The sequence below is a fragment of the Monodelphis domestica genome, chromosome 4, assembly GCF_027887165.1.
Source record: "Monodelphis domestica isolate mMonDom1 chromosome 4, mMonDom1.pri, whole genome shotgun sequence".
Taxonomy (NCBI): Eukaryota; Metazoa; Chordata; class Mammalia; order Didelphimorphia; family Didelphidae; genus Monodelphis; species Monodelphis domestica.
Window position 1 is genome coordinate 315859928 of NC_077230.1, and position 21808 is coordinate 315881735.

The 21808-nt window shown below is 34.8% G+C and overlaps 1 protein-coding gene across 2 annotated transcripts in view; it reads right to left on the minus strand.

The window, feature by feature from the left end:
• Positions 1-21808, minus strand: part of LOC100027993 (phosphatidylinositol 3,4,5-trisphosphate 3-phosphatase TPTE2-like) — a 128793-nt gene that overhangs the window by 33069 nt on the left and 73916 nt on the right. For both annotated transcript variants that reach the window (XM_016421919.2, XM_007495378.3), the window contains exons 11-16: positions 18758-18818; positions 17068-17149; positions 16865-16953; positions 13641-13702; positions 12197-12277; positions 9750-9855 (exon numbers count right to left, since the gene is read on the minus strand). In XM_016421919.2, the coding sequence (XP_016277405.2) occupies positions 9750-9855; positions 12197-12277; positions 13641-13702; positions 16865-16953; positions 17068-17149; positions 18758-18818 (481 nt within the window). The remainder of the gene's footprint in view (positions 1-9749; positions 9856-12196; positions 12278-13640; positions 13703-16864; positions 16954-17067; positions 17150-18757; positions 18819-21808) is intronic.

Sequence of the window (21808 nt, forward strand, 5' to 3'; positions counted from 1 at the left end):
ATGGCAACTCCCTGTAGCCTTGGCTACAAATGGGTAAGTGAAATATTACTGTATTATGTCCTACAGACTTGTGGGATTAGAAATTACTTTAATTGGACCCTAATACAACAGCCTGTTAGAAATTTTTTAAACCCTAATACAAGGGCCTATTATTAATTTATTCTTGCTTATTCAAAATTTTGTATACATAGATTTTTGGTATTCTGATACTGATTTTGAATTCTTCCTTCTTAAAAAAAGTTTAATTTTTCTTCCATTATTTTTTCTTTTTTTTTTTGTTTATTCTTTTGATAATTGACTCACATACCCCATGACTCAACCTTGCATCCTGAGCTGAACTGGGTGTTTCTCAACACCCTCTTTACGGGGGAATTGTATTCTCATAAAATCCAATATTTAAAATTTTTGTTCGAGAAAGATCTTCAGGGAAGAAGCTTGCTAACTCCTAAAATCCAGAGAATGAACTGTTTGCAGAAAGATACCTAAAGCCTTACACTACGTCGGAAGATCCAGAATGAACCTTGGGGTGTAGTTGATTGAACAATTATTTTGAATGTACACTCTTATGCCAAAAGGGGACTGCCCCCTAATTGGTTTTTGTCAATTTTCCCTCTCTCTCTCTCTCTCTCTCTCTCTCTCTCTCTCTCTCTCTCTCTCTCTCTCTCTCTCTCTCTCTCTCTCTCTCTCTCTCTCTCTCTCTCTCTCCCCCATTTCCCTCTTATCTCCAACTATTGTAGTTTCATCTTATAAGGTAAATTTTTGTATGCACCTGCAGTTAGAAAATTTAGAGGTGCAGGATGATTATGTTTAGTGATCAATTGGGGTGACTAGTTCCCTAATCATCATCAGGGGGGATTGTGAATTTTAGATTTTCTCCATTTTGCTTTGTCTAGCACCAAGGAATGTTGTGAATTTTAAAACTATTCCACCCTAATCAGACCATTCTTTATAAGATCTGATTTAGCTATTTCCTGATCAATAACAATGGAGATACTTGTAATAACAGAATCAGGTCTTGGAAACTCCACATTCTCCACCCTACTCAGTTTAACAAGATTTTGAAAGGTCTGCGTCAAACTCAAGATTTAATTATCTGAGGAGATGGCCTTCAACAGACATGTGCAAAAAAAAAAAAAAGGACAGACCTCTGGGCTGTCCTAAGTCAAGCTAAGTCCTCATTGGTACAGATGAGACACAGAAAAGTGATGTAAAGACATCCATATAAGGCACGCCAGTTTCTGCCTCTCTCTCTTTCCCTGGAGAGATGACTCTGGCTGGCAGCATGCTAAGCATTCCAACATCTTGGAGTGTTGGGTGGTGAGTTTTGCCCAGGAGCTGACTGACCCCTGGGCTGTCCTAAGCCAAGCTTAAGCCAACATTGGCACATGTGAGACACAGGAAGTGATGTAAAGAACTGCCTTCATATTTTGCATCATTCCCTATGGGGAGGGAGCTTTTGGTGGAGTTTACCCTGGAACTGGAGCATGGAGGAGCTCCTCAGACTGCTTCCTTGACACAATCATGTAGTGAGTGATAAGATTGACTCCCTTTTCCCTTGGTTTTCTGGGGAGGCCCCCTTGGCCAAGGCCTCTGAATTCCTGCCTGGCTCAGCCATGGGGCAGTTCAAATTCTTTTCCTCTCTCTTTCTTAACTTCTTCCTCCTATTGTAAATAAATCACCATAAAATTCTATTCTGACTTGAGTGCTTCATTGGGATTTAGAAATCTATCCTTAACAATATGGGAGATAAATTATAAGAGACCCAACAAGGCCAAATTTTTTACCTCTTATAAGTAAAAATGTTATCTAAAACCCTTAAGAATGACATAATTTCTTCAGTAGTTTGAAAAAGCATAGATAGATAGAAGACTTGAGGTCAAGTTGAATGAGCTTGGAATGAGCTAAAAATAACAGTAAAATAGAGTGGGAAAAGGTTAAATGGAACAATTAGCTCTTAGAAGAGGCATGAGTAAAAGAACTGTCAAAGAGAAAGGGAGGAAAGGGAGTTGTAGTACTAGAATTCTATTCTCATCAGATCTTGGTTAAAGAGAGAACAATATATTACAACTAGAATGATAAAAATCTTCCTAACATAAAGAGAAACAGGAGGTTGAGGGTATAAGATAAGGGAGGAATTAAAAGTCCCCTTAGGGACTAAGGAGTTATGAGAAGGGAGTATAGATTAAGAGAAAAGAGGGCAAAGGTTTAGAGAGCCATCCAGTGGTCTCTCTGAGGGTCTGGAGTCCACTTTGTCCAGGTGTAACAATTTTGGTCAAATAATGGAGTGAGAAACACTACATGTTCAGTCCCACATGCGTAGGCATCACATAATGTTCTGCCATGGCAGGAGGTTGGTTTATTTTATAGGTTCAGTGAGCACATGATTTTCTGGTACACAATTTTCTACATGTTTCCATAGAACTTGATAACAGACGCAAAGCCTAAGGAGATAGTCAATGAAACATTGTTGCTATGACAGAAATAGATGAATGACATAAACAAGGTGATTTGGAGGTTAGTCCCTCTTGACCTTAGGAGAATCATTGTTACTTTGGGTCAGCTTTCACAATCAATCACAATTACTTAGGAGAGGGATAACAAAACATTTCATAGCTAAGTACAGAGTCAGAGGGTAATTTAATGACAGACCAGAATAGGGGTTTTCCTCAATTGTGACAAGTTCTATTTTTCTTGTGTTATTTTAAAGCACCTGGCAATGTTGCTTGGTTTCTGTCTGCAGTGGAGTGTGTCTTGAAGGTGATTGATGTTCCTGGCTTGCCTTGATTATAATGGGAGTGAATGTAACTCTGTGGAGAGGGAAAGGGGGGGAGGTAATGGGTAATGATCTTTAGGTTTTAATTCTGTGAATGTAATCTTTTAAGGTAATAATCTTGGGGGATTAAGGTGAGATATATGTGTGTTAACCCTATAAGTATTTGCTCTCATATTATTTCTCCTATATTGGGGAGAGAACAATAATCATAACAATTACATTAAAGAGAGAAGTCACATAGAACGGGCTTCCATGAATGCCTTATTTTTCTGGAAAGTCACTTTGCAACTCTGGAACTGATGGCTTCCCACACAAAGGGATAAGAAAAGGGAGAGATTCCTAGAAGGGAGTACATATAAGGAAATAGAAGGCCAAGATGAGGGGATAGGAGGGATATCTCAGGGTAAGATATGGGAGGGATTTTTAGAAGGGAATTAATATCAAGAAATAAAAGTGTAGCATGAGAGGATAAGGAATAGACTTTTGGAAGGGGAGATAGAATAAGAAATAATAGGGAAAGGGATAAGGGAATAATATTTAGAGGATTGGGTTGAAGTACAAGAGCAAGGGGAGAAAAAAGAGAGCTGTGGTTCTAAGAATGGGTGTGAATTGGAGAGTGTGCCAAAGAAGTTCAGGACCTTCCCCTCATGAGTAACTTGATCTGTCCATCAAACATTCCTGACATAACACAGTTGTACCAGGTTTGCATCCATGTACATGTTGTACCACAACAAAAGTCAAGGCTTTGGGCTTGAGGGGAGGGAGAAGTGAGAAGAAAACAAAGCAGGAAGAAACGTGGGAACAGAGCAGGCAGGTAAGAGGGAAGGAGGAAGAGACTTGCAGGCTAGGCACCTCGTGGTCAAGTGACTTAGAGGAATGATTGTCTACGCTTTCTAATAAACTTTATAAAATATGTATCTGGGTAGAAGTATTATTCCAATTCTTACAAAATGTAGTAGATAGAAGAAATTGGACATCTGAGGAAGGATACAGCAAAAAGAAGGGGAAGAGAAGGACAAAAAGTGAGAAAAATAGAATGGAGGGGGATACACAACTAGTAATTAAAATTTTCAATGTGAATGGGGTGATTTCACCCATAAAATGGAAATGGACAGCTGAATAGATAAAAAAAACCAAAGCAAGACAAAATGTTGTCTACAAGAAACACACTTAAAAATGAGAGACATACATAGAGTAAAAATAAATTACTGGAACAGAATATACCATGCCTCAGCTAAGACAAAAAACAACAAGGGTAGCAGACATGAGCTCTTGACAAAGTTAAAGTTAAAATACACAAAATCAAAAGAGATGAGCAGTGAAACTCCATTATGTTAGAAGGTATAAGAGATAATGAAGTATTATTGATATTAAATATATATGCACCAAATGTTATAGCACCTAAATTCTTAAAGGAAAAGAGGAGTTATAGATGGAAATAGATAAAAAATAGTAATAATGGGGGACTTCAATTTTCCATCTCAAAATTAGATAAATCTAACCAAAAAATAAATAAGAAGGAAATCAAGGAGGTGAATAAAATCTTAGATAAGTTAAATATGATAGATATTGGGATATAATTAAATGCAAATAGAAAGAATTTACCTTCTCCACAGTTCATGCTACCTATGCCAAAAATGATCATATATTATAGTACAAAAGCATTATAGTAAAATGTAAAAAAAAGCACAAATATTAAATGCATTCTTTTTAGACTATTATGCAATAAATATAATAATGTACCATGGAAAAATGATGTAAAAATTATTTGGAGATTAAGTAATAAAGTAAACTTAATCTTGGTGAATGAGTGTGTTAACAAACAAGTCATAGAAACAATAAACAATTTCATTAAAGAGAATTATAATAAGACAACATATCAAAATGTAGAGGATATAGCCAAAGCAACAATTAGAGGAAAATGTATATCTCTAAATGCTTATATTAGTAAAATAGAGAAATGACAGTTTAGGAATGCAATTTTAAAAACTTGAAAAAAAGACAAATGAAAAATCCCCAATTTATAATCAAATTGGAAATCTTAAAAGTTAAAGGGAAGACCAATAAAATCAAGAACAAAAAAACCCAACATTGAGCTAATAAATAAATCTAGGAATTGGTTTTTTAAAAAAATCAATAAAACAGAGAAGCCATTGGCTAATATGATTTTTAGGGAGAACAAATTACTAGCATTAGAGATGAAAAAGGTGAATATATCAGCAATGAAGATGAAATTAAAGGAATTATCAGGAGTTATTTTGCTCAATTATATGCCAACAAATTTAACATTTTAAGTAAAATGGAAGAATATTTGCAAAAATATAAATTATCTACACTATCAGGGGAGGAAGTAGAGTACCTAAATAAACCTATTTTAGAAAAAGAAGTAGAACAGGCTATAAATGAACTTTCTTTAAAAAAAAAAAAAAGGCATCAGGGCCAGATGTATTCACAAGTGAATTCTACCAAACATTTAAAGATCAACTAATTACAATATTAATTATTTGAAATAATAGGAAAAGAAGGAGTTTTACTAAATCCCTTTTATGGAACAAATGTGGTAGTGATAAACCAGGAAGAGCAAAAATAGAGAAAGAAAATTAAAGACCAATTTCTTTAATGATATAGATCCAAAAATCATAAATAAAATAAAATACTAGCTAGGAGACTATAACAATGCAGCATAAAGATTATACATTGTAACCAATCAGAATGTATATCTTTATTTATTATATTCATATTCTATTGTATATTATTTATATATTACATATATTATATTTATACTTTATACATACCATTATAACCAAAAAGAAATTCAGGAATGGTTAAATATAAAGAAAATTATCAACATAATTGATTATATTAATAAGCATAAAAATCATATGATTATATAAATAGATGCAGAAAAAAGCCTCTGACATCCTTTGACTGTTTCCAGTTTTCTTACTGTATGATCATAAAAGTCTTTTAATTGGTTATTAAGCTAGAACTGAAGTGTGTATACAAAAGTTTCTAAGATGACCACATGTTCTCTTCCCTGGCAATATTTGGGTGAGAAGTAGTAACTGTGGGCCTTCTGGTGGTAGAGAGATATTAGCCCTCTCAGCTATTGTATGTCTGGAAATGAATGATACCTCTGGTTTTTGTTTGTTTGTTTTTATCTCTTGTGCTTCTTTTCCTGATCTTAGGTGAATAAGTATCTAGACATAAAACAGACCATGTTACAATGAATGAGTGTATAAAGATTGGAAGAAGATCCATCAAAAATCCAGAAAATAGAATTGGTGGTAGAGTCTGCAGGTAGTCACAATAGCCAAGTACATTAATTCATATTAGAAAACTTTGTACAAGATTTTAAGTGTAATAAAAAAATGCAAAGGCTAATAAACTAAAGGAAATCTATATAAGATAAATTTAAAATTTGGTAATACATTTTGTTTCATGCTCTAAATTCTTAATATTGTTTATGATTAGGTAAAATTTGGTAAACTATTTCCCTTTAATTTGGATGTTGTTATATTATGAACTAAAGTTTTTAATGAAGATGACAAGAAAGTATGTATATATATATTTGAAAAAGTCATGATGTTATTTTATCAGCCTTCCTGTGTATTCTAAGCATTGTTCTGAATTTTAATTCTAATTCTGGTTCTAAATCTAATTCTGAAGCATTGCTTTATTCTGAAGTTACTTGGTTATTCTTTACGAAAAATGATAAAATAATTTGTTAATGTTATTACATAATATTGATAAGTAGTTAACTCAATTTTAAGGGAGAAAACTGAAGAGATCTATCTAAATCTCCTTGTTTTCTTGAGATCCATAATAGCAATTGAAAATTCTTATCCCCTTCTCCATTATAATCAGTCCTTAGGTGACAGTATTTATCAAAAGGGGAGTATTTAAGACTTTGTTTATCTTACAGAACTGTTTTGTTGTGAATTATGAAATTATAGCTCCTACAGTCTGAGGACTGCCCCTGACAAAGTTGGGGCAGTGGCCTTGACAAGGTACAGGTAGGATTTTCTTGATTCAGTTTCCTTATTCTGATGCTTCCTCTTGAACAGGAATGTTCCCCATCTGATTAAATCCTAGACCTGACTTCTGCACCCTAGAAATAGAAGTGGGGCTTGTATAGAACTTAACTATTCCTCATACCTGAAGTCAAACAAAGCTAAAGATCCCTTATTTATATTGGCATACATGTGTTGAGTCATTCTTTCCCCTTAGGTTTAGTCCTGAAGGACCAGTTTTGATGATGTTTTATGTCATTGCTTCTTCCTCTCATAGCAAATTTCTACCATCAGGGAAGGTGATTGGTATAATATTTGAATAAAATATTAAATCTTTATCTGTTAGTCTATAACTGAAATATATTTCAGCTATTAGTTTTTAAGGTCAAAGCATTCAATCTGAAATTATAATTCTTTTAATATCCTTGAACATATTGAGTATTTGGCTTTGTTATCTATCATTAATTACTTAAAGTCCTTCAAATATCTCAAAATGTTACCGAACTTATGCAAATTAGATAATAATCTGGGAGCATGTAAAACCAGGATATGATTCCATTATTTAATAAGTTTACATTAGAAACATTTTCTGTTTTATGTTAAAAGAATTTTGTTCAATTATTTTTGTTAGTGAAAAATGATTGATAGTCTATCTATTGTTATCTCTAAGTGATATCTAATTTTACTTAAAAAATTTTATTTGTGGTAAGACTAGCACTTGTGGTTAGGTTATATTTTATGATGAAAACAGATTTCACAAGAGTTTGGAAGATCTAATAATAGTCATCTATGTAGGTATTTCTAGTTTATTGGAGCACAATTGGTAACTGGATATTGCTAATTTATTTGTTAAATTAAAAATAATTCACCTAGCTTTTTATGAATCCCATGACAAGTCAATTGTTAACAATAGGAGAGTAAAACATTTTTGGAGTAAATTAATTTATGTAGCTTTCAAGTTTTATGTATAGAAGCCACATGTTGCAAAAAGTGTTGTCATCTATGGCTCATGTATAGGATAAGATCTTTAGCAGAATCTCATCCTCCCAAAGAGGGAATGAGAAGACTGAAGTTTGAGAAGATTAAAGGGAATAATTATTAACTGAATAAATAAAACACATTAATAAGTGATAATGAATAATAAATAAGTGAATAAAGAGAATGTATAATTCAATTGGATGTAGTAAGATCAGATGAATATATGTATATACATATATATATAATAGAATTGTTTCTAAAGCATTGACCATGTTCTAACACTAAATTGCAGAAATTAGGCATATTGTATCATATTCTTAACTTGAAGCTAACTCTAAAGATTAGATTTTCATAGATTCTTTTGAATTTCCTTTCACTCTATTACTGTCAGTTTCCAAAGCAAGCACCTGGTTTGGATAGCTGCACAGAGCTGCAAGAAGTATAGGAAATGAAAATTCTCTAGTTCATAATTGGGTATCCTTTATATTAATAATATTAGAATCAAAGTTAGAGTCAACTCCCACTCTATGATCTACCTACTGGTAAAGCAAAATTTTTGTGACTGTATTAAATTATATGAAAGAGTATTTTTTAATTTTAGAGAAATATGTTACTAGTGATGTAGACTGGGAAAAGTAGAATCCAACAGAGAAACTACTCTTTGAGCCAGCATGTTTCCATACAGTCTAAAAGGGGGAAGATAATAGTAATAAAAGATGCTCCAGAAACCAGACAGCTGCATAATGAGACTCTGGGTCCTTGGATATAATAGAATGAAGAGCAGGAGTTGGGTAACCTATCCCTTTCACGTTTTTACAATGCACTCATATTTTGTTTATAAGACCCTTGTGCCAGAAGGGGAATACCTTCAATGGCTCTCTTTCCAGGCATCAATCATTCTTTTAACATCATGTTATGAAACGCCCAAGCATCATATTTAGATCCTCCATGAAATGTATAATATCTTCAGGTTCTTGTGCACACTGATGAATCAAATCTCAAATGTATAGATATCATACCTGAAATGATTCACTAGGGAGTCTGTGTCTCCCAATGAATCAAAGGCAGAAATGAGGAAAATGAATGTTGAATTGTATTGTTTATTAGTAATATTTCTTGGTGAAATAATTTTCCCTTCAGTCTCCCAAAATCAGGCTAAAACAGCATGCTTCCAAACTAATGTTGCTCCCAAGCCCCCAAGCTATCAAACTAGACTAAGATTTTTTGTCTTTTGATAAAATCTTAAGAAAATTTAAATCAGGGCTGATCAGCCATGGTGATATCTGACCCATTTGAAAGTAAGGTGGGCCGGCCACCTGGCTGAGGAAAGGACATGCTGGCATTTTCTTTAGGCAAAGACCCAACTCCCCCCAAACAAAGTAATGAAGGAGGAGTTGAGGTCTCTTAAATTCACCTCCTCGTTAACTATTCACCAATCAGAGATGTTTTGGAATGTCCTAGGGAGGGGCTGAATTATGAGCTCCTAAATTGTATTGTTGACCTTGTATTGTTTTTTGTATTGTTTTTGTATTGTATTGTTTTTGAAAGGATCAGACCAACAATTTATTGGTTAAATGCTAGCCTAATTAATAAATTGATATTTTTATCCCCAAACTAGTCTTTCAAATATTTGTAATATACTATAGAGCAGCATAGTGAATATTAGGCTCACCTTGGAGTTATGAAGACCACAGTTCAACTCCTGTCACTGACAGTTAATTAGCTTTGTGACCAAGGGAAAGTTATTTAACCCCTTAATATTCAAGGCAGACTATATGGCCAATGAATTGTTCATTTACATTGGTGCAAAGTGTTTCCTCACTATGAATTCTCTACACAATCGAAACCAAATTACCTAATATTTATTTAGCTATGTGTACTATGTACAATGCATGCACACATGTACATATACATGAATATATATATATATAGAAAAGAACACGTGTAAGCAAATTCAAATAAGATTTTATATTAAACATGCTTACCTTGAATTGAATAAATAATGATGGCTCTTATCTGGAGCATTCTTTTTTGAGGCACAGTCCAATTATACTTGTTCTTTATCAATGCAAAATATTCAACATATCTGCTCTGTTATACAATAGACAAGTTTATATAAGTGAAAAAAGTCTAAAATAGCCATTCCCAGTTTCTCTGCAAGTAACCTAAGTCTGAACAAGAATTTATAGAAAAAATACCTTGGAATTTTGTAATAAGGGCAATAGGAAGTTACAAGGAAGAAGAAAGCCCTTGCCCTTCAGGGATTTATGATTAACAGGAGAGACAACAAGAAAGAATAAACCTAAGTGAAAAGTACATATAACAGACAGTATCAAAAGAAACATGCAAGCAGATAGATAACAAATTATTTGATAGCTAAGGCTTACAGAAGTATTGGGAAACAATGGAAAGCAGGTGGCATTAACCTGCAAATTCTTTGGAAAGCTAAGTTTTAAGCAGAGTTTTGAAGAAGAGATGATTAGGTAAAAAAGAAGAGTGTCCTAGGAATGTGAAACTATATAGCTAAAATTTCAGAAAAAGGGATAGAAACAAGACATTAGTAAATCTAATATCATTTCCTAATTCTTCCCCTTATCTACAGTATTTCTACTGTTCCAATCCAACTTTGATTTCATTTTGTCATTCCAGCATAGATTGCCTGACATTCTCTCCCTGTCCCTGAATCCTCTTTTTGGCCCCAGAGACTGTTCTACTGCCAATATCTATAAATGGTTCCAATTAATTATAGCGCTCCCAGAACTCATGGTTGGTAAAGCTAGCAGAAATCTAGTGAATTGCTTTCAGCATTAGCCCAAGTATTAGCTCATCATGCTTCTGCATTTGGTACTAGCCTATGGGATGACACTGAGAAAGTGAGGCTATAATCAGCAAGGATAACTGGTTCAGACCCCAACATAAGGCTACCTACCACTTGGAGGTGGATCCTCTTCATATTATAGCCTGGTGATGGATTTCCCTAATTCAAGTCTCTTCTTACACTCAGTTGTCAAAGTGATCTTCCTAAAGTTTGGGACTAATCATGTCACCCTCTTACTCAATAAACTTCAGTGACTTTCTGTTACCTCCAGGATCAATAAAGTTCTTTGGCTACATTCAAGTTCTTCACAACTTTGTCTCCTACTCTCCTACTCTTCTTAGACTATAATTCTATTCTCTCTGTCTCTCTCTGTCTCTGTCTCTGTCTCTGTCTGTCTGTCTGTCTGTCTGTCTCTCTCTCTCTTTCTTCTCTCTGATATATATGAATTACAATTCTATAATTCTTAGACTATAATAACTATAATTAGACTCCATAATTCGGTTACTAGTAGTGACCTTGCTGTTAACATATGAGTACATTTCTCAACTCCACAGAATTGTACTGGTTATCCCCCAGGCTTAAAATGTTCTTCATTCTTACTTCACACTCCCGGGTACCTTGCTATGCTTTAAGGCTAAGCTCAAATCTCACTTTCTGCAGACCTTTCCTAGTTTCCATCTCATACCTTATTCTGCTGTTACCTTTCAGTTACATCGTATATATTTGTATGTACAAAATTATTTTTAGATTGTTTCTTTTTTCAAAGACAGTGTCAAAGTTTTTGATTTTCTTTGTATCACTGACACTTAGCATATTGTCTGGCAAGAGGTAAATTCTTAAAAATTCTTGTTGATTAACTGACTGGCTTGGCTACATAGTGATAATCCTAGTACCATTATGCCAGGAATGGACTACTCTAGAGAGTAAATCACACCTGGTATCTTGTCCCTGGACATTCTGCTTAGAGGCAGGGAGTCTTTTTTATTATTGCTGTTGTTTTGATCTCCCTGATCCACCCAAGTTGAAAGTTAAAGGCTACTTATGGTCCCAATACCAGTACTGTTTAGAATACTTTTTAGATTTTTCCATTTTTTAAAACCTCCTTTTGACCCCTCCTTAGGCACCCTGGCAGTTATACCCTTCTGGGGGCTCAACATATTGGTATTGAATTTATTTGTGAATACCTGATCATCTTAAGTTCTACTGCAGCTCAGAATTTCCAAGTTTAAATAATTTATTAGCCTCAGCATCCCTGGCAGTAAGGAGCACAAGCTCTTCTGCCATCATATTCAATGAGGTATGTAATCTTTAGAATTGAGCCTGCCTTCTTTTGTGATAACCCAATCATAGCACTTTAAAAATGGGATTCTTGGAATATAGAAGAGGTATTCAGGGGAAACAGTCACAGAAGACATCAAAAATTGATTTCCAAAAATCCATGTTCTCTAACTTGCTATCGTTAGAAAGGTAAAGACCACTGCTATGTATCAAGAGATGATTAAATTCACTAATAATGTGGAATTTCTAAGGGAAAGCAGTAGTTTAAAAAAGACCAAACTGGTCTTTTTTCTTAGCCTCTCTCCTATAAGGCATATTCTTTGTTTAAAAGCTCACCTGTGAAGGAGTTTCTACTCCCTGATATTTGGTGCCACTAGTCAGATCTGTTCTTCTTTTTCCAAAATATTCCAGGCTCTCCTTCAGAAAAAAGAAAATAAATTCAAACAAGTCTCAACCAGGTACCAAACTAGATACTTAACCAGCTCTCAATTGTTCTCTACTTAGTTTTCTCATCCAAACACTATTAAAGTTTCTAATGGAACAACACCTCTGTCACTCTGGTCCATGCTGTATGGGCTGAGACTACAAATTTGAAATTCCAGAAAAAATGTGTTTGTTGGGGCATACTGAACCCGTGTCAATCTCTTCTTAATTTCTCAGGCTCATTTAGAAACCATCTATTCTATATGTTACTGTGAATAAGCATTCTGGGAGCAGTATTAATTTGTGGGTGGATCGCTTAGATTTGCATAGTATCTCTAAGGATGCCTATAGGTCTTTGTAGGCTTAATTTTTATTTCATTAGTTCTGGTGTCATCTTTTGTTCTATGAAGGAGATAGTCCATTGTCCCCATTTTACTGAAGGGGGGGAAGGAAGTACTAATGTGTTTAAATTTGACAAATAAGTAGCAGAATTTAGACTATAATTTACATATGCTGGCAGCCATTTTTGTCACTTGGAGAGAAGCATTGGTCTCTCCAAAGATGTCTCATTAAAGCACCATAAAATCATAGGCATCAAGGCAGGCAGTATGGCAGATATCTCTCTCGATAGAGAACTGGCCTAAGAGTCAGAAATATGTGGGACATAGATATTGGGCCTACAGGTAGGAAGATCTGAATTCAAATTTGACCTCAGGAACTTACTGTCTGCGTTACTTAAGGCAAGTCATCACTTAACATCTGCTTCCTTAAGTTTCCTCATCTGTGAATAGGGAGGACAAAATGAAGTAATTTTATCTTTGGCTGCCAGGACATGTGGTTTATTTTCTAAATTCTGCCATTCTTCCCTGATTCCTTCCCAGTAAAGGAGGATAAGGGCACATCTTCTTTGAAGCTTAAAAGATAACATTAAGACTAATAGAAAATGCTTAGCACAGTGCCTGGCACATAGTTGGCACTGTTTAATTAATAGCAATGGTGATAATCACAATGACAATGTGAGTTCAAGGCTCGCCTTTGATACATATGGCCACATGATCTTGGACATGTCATTAATTTCTAGCCAAATCTTTAAGACTATAAATTGCAGAGCATGTACCTATCTTCATTGTTAGGCAGAATTTCTTCACCAGGAATACTTATGCCAATGAAATTATAGGTATGATTTTTTTATAAGGATTTTAAGAGCTGAAAGGTACCTTAGACATTATATATTCAGCTTCCAACCCAAAGCTCAAACAATAATCTTAATATCATCTAATCTCTCCATAGTTTTTCTGGTCTGGCAAGTTCTATCTAAATATTCAGCAGAAAAACACAGTATTTTTATATTCCATACCTTTGCAGTTTCAAATTGTTCACTAGCAATAAGCCAAATACAGATCATAGTTCCAGTCCTACCTGGAAAAAAAAAGTAAATTAGGTGACCATTGCTCAATAGGTAGGAGAGCATTCTGAATCTTACTATTGCCAGCCACTTACTAAGTTTATAACTTCAATTTGTTCTATTTCAAACTAAATATACTCGTCCAAGGCAATGTCCTTGAGAAATAATCAAACCTTTCACAAACCTGAACTGATGTCTGGACTTCCAGGTTCATCATTTTCCCCTGCCAGGAATAGCATTTATATAGCACTTTAAAGTTTGCAAAATACTTTATAAATATTGTCTTATTTTATGCTCTGGAAAACCTTGGGAGGTTGATGTTTTTATTATTCCCATTTTACAGAGGAGAAGGCTGAGATAGACAGAAGGGTCACATAGCTAGTAAGGGTCTGAGGCTGGGTTTGAACTCAGGTCTTCCTTACTTCAGGTTCAGTGCTTTATTTATCCTCCATGCCACTTAAATGTCTCAGCTAAAATTTCACAATATTTTCCTTTGCCCTAAGTCAAATCTATATCTTCTTAATGCCACATATTTCTTCTGCTAGAAGTTAGCACTCCTTTATATCTTCCAAAGTATTTTGTTATGCTTTTATTATAAAGGATGTCCTCCAAAGGTCTCAGTGAAGTTTGAGGCTTTAATAGCATTTAATCTTTAAGTTAATGTGTGATTGTTAAAAACTGTAAATGCCAAACTCAGTAAAGGTTTTGGCCAAACTGTAAGGGATAATTTTTAGTGTCTTGACTTAAAAATCTAAAAAATAAGTGGTCGCCATGGGAAAATTCCCCAATATGAAAATACCCAAGTTAGCTGGGTTTTATGGAGATTTTAATTAATACAAATGAAGGAATTAAGGAAAGGGGAGAGAGAGAGAGAGAGAGAGAGAGAGAGAGAGAGAGAGAGAGAGAGAGAGAGAGAGAGAGAGAGAGAGAGAGAGAGAGAGAGAGAGAGAGAGAGAGAGAAGCCAAGCACTAGAAAAGGGCCATGGCCAAAATGGCCAAGGCCTGAGCCTAAGGGAGAGTGAGTCAGTCTTTATCACTCACCACAAGATCATCTCCAAGCAAGCTCCAGTCCTCACTTCAACTCCAAACCCTTCTAACTCCAACTAACTTCCCCAACTTAATTCAACTCAAATTCAATAACTCCCTTGAATTCCTCTTATCCCTTCCTTTTAAAGAAATTTTCTCTTATGTCACCTCTCCTAAATTTTCACATCTACCAATCACAGTAGATGCTTTTCCCCAGGACTGCCCATTCTTAGTTCTCATGTTCTTTTGTTCTCACCTTTTCTGGTTAGATTAAATCCTCTGAGTACTTCATACCTCTTTTGTTAAGCTTGCCTTTTGTAAGTTGCTTGACCTTTTAGGTACTAATTTAACCTTTATAGGTACTTAGCACCCTTTTGTATTAGATCTGAAAATAGACCTAGCTTAAGGCTCTAGCTTTACTATAAGTATGAGTTAGGGACTTTTCATTGTTCAATCAGGAGTTTGCAACTTTTTCTTCCCCTAAGGCACTGTCTGAGTAGGGTGCCGTAATTTTAAAAGTTCTCAATACATTCCTGATCAAGTTACCTCCATTGTTAAAATAGGGGGAAAACTTAACCAAATCTTCTAAGATATAGTCTGAGCAATTTTAAGATTCACAAATGGATGTTAATAATGTAAGTCTTTAAGTTATTAAAGCCTAAAGTTGCACTGAGTCCTTTGGGACCTCCTATATTTTACTTTCCATTAGTGTTATTTATGTTTGTGTCCTGTCTCTCTTACTAATGGGAACTCCTGGAGCAAAGAGGCCATTTCTTATTAATTTTTTAGTAAAAAATGGATTGTTGTTGATGTTGTTTTTTTGCCAATGTGTTTCAATGGCCACCATTTAATGTTTGTTTGTTGAATTGAAATATCTTATTTAGTCAGATAAAATTCAGTTTTACAATATGCTCAAAAAGGCCTATTAGGAAAAAACAAAACATTTTTCTCTTTGGTCTCATAGAAGCATGTTTACAGCTAAAGAGCTCTATAACATCATGCCTGGGACCCAGCTTAAGTGATTGACAGCAGAGGTCTCGTCTCAAGTATCATGGTCTAAATATCTATGAAGAGTTATTCAAAACCCTTTAAGAAACAGAATGGAAAGAGACTCTACCCTCCGCATACATCACATGCCAAAGTTATTCTTCTTCCAGCTTGATAGATTTGTAGTTCCCATATTTCATTTAATTATGTTACCACTGAATAACATTGTGAATTCTAGGAAAGTCTAAATCTTTTTTTTATTTATTTAAACAAAAAACAAAAACAAAGTCCTCTTATTGAATGCCAATTATATACAATATTACATATACTAGGAGAGTCAAATTCTTTTTTTCAAGGACCCTGCTATCTACTTCGCCAAATTAGCTTATCATGTAAAAAGTTAGCCATTGAAATGTTTAAATTGCATATGTTCAATTGCTATATGGCTTTCCCAGACAATATAGGAGTTCAAAAGAGGAAGAGCCCACTTTAGGCCAGTATAGCCAGGGAGGGCTTTCTTGGTCTTCCAAGACAGAATCTGAGCCATGTGGGATTTGAATAGGTATGTCATAAGAAATGTGAGAAATAAAGTTGAGAGTTATTGTAAATCTTGGCAATACAGAGGATAGAGATGGGGACTGGATTTGTGATTTTGTGAATACCAATTAATTTTGTGAATACCAATTAAGACCAGAATTTCCTCTGAAACTTAAGACTCAGAGAGAGCACTGAGGAGTTGAAACACTTGCCCAAGGTCTCACAGACAATATAAGTCAGGGGTGGAACTCAAACACAGGTTCTCTTGGCTTTGAGGCCAGATATCCTTATCTGTTATGATGTACTTCCTCTCTGTTGTCTGTGGTGTTTTTTTTCAAATGTTTTCTCAATTAGTAAGACCTCTGTGTTCACTTTCAACATTTATCAGATATATTCATACCTTATGCTTTGGAGACTCATGTGACTAGGAAAAAGAACTAAAAATACATTTCATGTCGTAATCAGAATAGAGAGAAGGTGTTTGAGGAACATAGTTCTACCTTAGTCTGAGTTCATAATTCTACACAAAGAAATTATGACATAAAAATTCATATGAACCCTTTTTCTTTCACTTTAAAAGAGTACAACTAAAGAAGTTGAACCCAAAAGATAAAGAACAGTATTACCTTTGCCTCCTAAACAGTGAACTACTATGACATTTTCTGAATCCTGTTCCATCCATTCAAATACACTGTCCACAAATTTCAGCATATCACTGGTTAAAGTAAATGAGTTTTAGAAATATTATTTTGAAAAATCAAGATCCTCCTCCATCCCTACCCCCTACCGAATGCCCTCCCTTCCTCAGCAATCTTGGCATACAACTTACATTATACTGGGAACATTATGATCATCAATAGGGAATCTTTCTACCCTGTTATGGAAGAATGAAGGATTATAGGTCTTCTCACCTAAAAAAGATAACAGGAGGCAAACTTGTTCATCAAACTAATAAATTAAGCATATATCAAAATTTTATTTTTTTTATATTTTTATGCTCAAAATTCGTTTTGGGAATTTACATTTTGAAATGGTGCCAAGAGGCTTAGGAGAACCACATTTGAATAATATTAGTACTAATAACAACACTTTACCACTGCCTTCAAACATTAGAATTCCTCTATTCCAAGAAGATCAAAGTACTGTGTACATGTTACATGAGACCATGCACTTCCAGAGTCCCTTCCAGCCTTGCTGATAGGAGACATATAAATGGCAGATCAACTTAGCCCACCTAAGAATTTGCCCACATAAGGAACATTATCCAAGAATAGTTGAACCTTCCTTGCAGGAGAGTTTGCATCTTTAGGAGCATGAGATGAGTAGTGGTATTAGTTGCCCAATTGTGTCCTGAGGTCATAACCCTGACATATAAAATCTCAGCAAATGGCTCATGGGACAGCATTCAATAGGACCCAGGACAGTGGTAAATACAGCTGATGAAAGGATGGGATCAAAAATATGTATTAATATATCTGAGTTCTGGGGGGGGGGGAGGAAGGGCAAAAGTGGTCCCAAGCCTAATTCTAACAGATACATCCTTGAATCAGAATCACCATGAAGGTGGGAATATTTTTCCCCTTGTATAGCCTAGTTTCATGATATCAGTGGGTGGCTGATTTTGAGGAAGCAGTTCGATCTTGGATATGTGAAAAAGTGTTTTTCATTTCCATGGTGATTCTGATGCAGATATACATAGGCTTCTCCTACAAAATAGTTAAAAAGGGATCATTCTCTCTCATTAATGAGGCAGAGTAGAATAGAAAGAGAACTATGTTGCAAATGAGAAGACCTGGATTCTAATCCTAGAAGGCTGTGTCACCTTGACCAAGTCACTTGCCTCAGGCTCTCCAACAATGAGAACTGAATATTGAACTTAACGTTTTCTAAAGTTTCCTCTAGTTTTTACAGCTTGCAAGTCTTTAATCAAGATAGTTTTCCTTATTTCCTTATGTTTCCTTTTTATAATATTTTGATCCAGTCCTGAGCTTCTATCTTAAAAAAGCAGGACCCAATAGAAAATAAGACCTTTAAATTTAAGTGGAAGTGAGGGTGAAGATTCTTTAGAAATGGTCACTGGAGGAAAATTAAATTTGAGTGATGAAGGACAGAATAAGGAATAAACATTTCTCAAGTACTTATGATATGCGGGCACTGTGCTAAGTATTTTACAAATAATTCATTTAATCCTCACAAGAACCCTGGGTAGCAGGTGCTATGTTTATCCTCATTTTGCATATGAAAAAACTGAGGCAGACAGAAGTTAACTAGCATGTCCAGAGCCACACAACTAGTATCTGAGACTGATTTTTAACTGAGATCTTTCTGATCTCTGGTCCGGTACTCTATCATCTGCTCCATCTACTACCCTGACATGAGACTATCACCCCCAAGAAGACATTGACTTCAGTCAGCAGGCAGTCAACTAGTATTAATTAAGTTCTTATTTTGTTCCAGTCACAACATTTTGTGCTAAGCACTTAAGAATCAAAACAATAAAAGAGATAATTTATACATACTGCACAAGTTGTAGATTTTGTAGTGGTCTCGATGTTTTAAATCCAGAAATTTCACGACTTCCTAAAATATAGACAAATAAATATTTTTTTCTCATGAATGCATGTAAGAAAATGTAGGCATTTGCCTATCTCAAAATGATTAAATTTTCTATTGGTTCTCAGTACTTTTGAATAATAATGTTATTATTCAGTGATTTCAGTGTCCAACTCTTCACCACCCCAAAAGAGTTTTCTTGGCAAAGCTGCTGGAATGATTTGCCATTTCCCTCTCTAACTCATATCCCCCCTTATCTTTTTTTTAATTTATTTTTTTCAGATTACATGTCAATACAGTTTTTAATAATTGTTTTCTAAGATTTTGCCATCCATGCTCTTTCCCTTTTTCCTAGACCTCCTCCCTTCCAAAGTAGGCAAATAATGTGATATAGGTTGTACATATGTTATCATACAGCACATATTTCCATATGTGTCATTTTTGAAACAAGACACATATTGCTAATACTAGAGGGGAAATAAAGTGAAGAATAGTAGGCTTCAATCTGCATTTGGACTCAGTTACTTCTATGGTGATGGACATATACATTTTTGTCATGAGTCTTGCGGAGTTGTCCTGGATTCTTGCCTTGTTGATAATAATAGTTAAGTCATTCACAACTGATCATCATACACTCTTGTTTTTACTGTGCACAACATTCTCTTGTTTATGCTCATTTTACAATGCATTGCTTTATATGAGTCTTTCTAGATTTTCCTAAAATCTTGTTTGCCATTTCTTATGCCACCCTACCCCTTATTTTACAGATGAGGAAACTGAGGTAAACAGGGTTAAGTGCCTAGGGGTCATAAGCTAGTAAGTATCTGAAGATGGATTTGAAATCAATTCATCTTGATTCCAGGCCTGAAGCTCTATCCACTGGGCCCTCTAGTTATTATTAGTAATAATAACTGGTATTTAGATAGAACTTTGATTTTAGATGTACAATGTAATTTGGTCCTCACAACAGCAATGGGAGGTAACTTTCAGAGCTCCCAGTCCACAGGCCATCATACCACTTTGGAAGAACTGAAACTTGCAAAAACCCAGAAATACAGGTAAGGATAGAAGCAAGGAAAAACTGAAGCTTAAGCGAGTGCCCTCTTTACACTGAGAACAGAGTCCACCTTTTAGATAAAAGTAAAAGTCAAGAAAAAGTCTGGAAAAATGAGCAAACATTAAAAAAAACACCTAAGAATAGAATGTTTTATGGAGACAAAGAAGAGCAAGGAGCACTCTCAGAAAGGGACAGTGAGATCAAAGCAGCTATATGCAAAACTTCAAAGAAAATACAAATTTGTTTCCAGCTTTGGAAGGTCTTTTTTTTAAACCTTTACCTTCCATCTTGGAATCAATATTGTATATTGGTTCTAAGCAGAAGAGTGGTTAGGCTAGGCAATGGGGGTCAAGTGACTTGCCCAGGATCGCACAGCTAGGAAGTGACTAAGGTCAGATTTGACCCCAGGACCTCTCATCTCTGGGCCTGGCTCTCACTCCACTGAACCATGCAGCTGCCCCTCTGGAAGATCTTAAAAAGGATTTTAAAAAATGAATTAAGAGAGGTAGAGGAAAAATGGGGAAGAGAAATGAAAGCAATGCAAAGCATAATTAACCAAAAGGAAAAAGAAGTGAAAAAATCCAATGAAGAAAAGAGTTTCCTAAGAAGTAAAATGAACAAATGGAAAAGGTGATTCAAAAGCTCATGGAAGAAACTCAATTCTTAAAAATTAGAATTGTGCAACTGGAATCTATTGACTTTAAGAGACATCAAGAAACAATAAAACAAAATCAAAAGAATGAACAAAAGAAAAAATATGAAGTATCTCATTAAAAAAAATAGCTGACAAGGAAAAAAAAAGATCCAAGGGTAACAATTTAAGAACTGTTAAACTAAACTTAAAGCTATCATAATAAAAAAAAATCCCAGACATTATAGTACAAGAAATTACCAAAGAAAATTGCCCTGATATTCTGGAATAAGAGGGTAAAATAAACATTAAAAGAATGTACAGAACACCTCCTAAAATAAATCCCCAAATGACAACTACCAGGAATATTACAGCTAAATTCAAGAATTCCTAAGCCAAGGAGAAAAATACTGAAAGCAGCTAGAAAGAAACAATTAAAATACCATGGAGCCATAGTCAGGGTTATACAGGATTTAGCAGCCTCCACATTAAAGGATAAGAAAGCTTGGAATATGATATTCCAGAAGGCAAAAGAATTAGGTTTACAACCTAGAATCAACTGCTAAGCAAAACTGAGTATATTCTTTCAAGGGAATAGTGACCATTTAATAAAATAGAAGATTTCCAAGCATTCCTGATGAAAATACCAAACTTAAAGAGAAATTTTGTTCAAATATGTTCAAGAGAAACATAAAAAGGTAAATAAGAAAGAGAAAATTTAAGGGATTTAATAAGTTCAGATTGTTTATATATTCCTATGTGTAAAGATGATATTGTAATTCTTAAAATTTTTTTATCAGTATTAGTATAGTTAGAAGGAGCATAGAGTGTATGGAACTAAGCTGATTAGGATTATGTGATATACAAAAATAAATCAAGGGGTGAAAAAGATGGTTGCACTGAGAGAAAAGGGAATAGAGAAATGGAATGCAGTAAATTATCTTACCTGCAAAAACCTATTACAATGGAAGGGAAGATGAGAGTGATGATAAGCAATCCTTAAACCTTATTCTAATAGGAGGAATTGGCTCAGAGTGGGAAAACAACCATAACCATTCAGACATAGAATCCTTCCTTACCCTATAGTGAAGTAGGAGATGAATAAGACAAGAGAGGAGGTAACTGAAGGGAATAGAAGGAAAAATGGAGGGTGGCAACTCAAAGCAAAATATTTGTGAGGAGGGATAGAGTGAACAGAGAGAGAAAGAGTAGGACCAAATGGGAAAATAAGATGGTGGGGAATACACAGTTGGTAAAAACGTAACTGTGAATATGAATAGGATGAACTCATCCACCAAATAGAAGCAGGTAGCAGAGTGAATTAAAAAA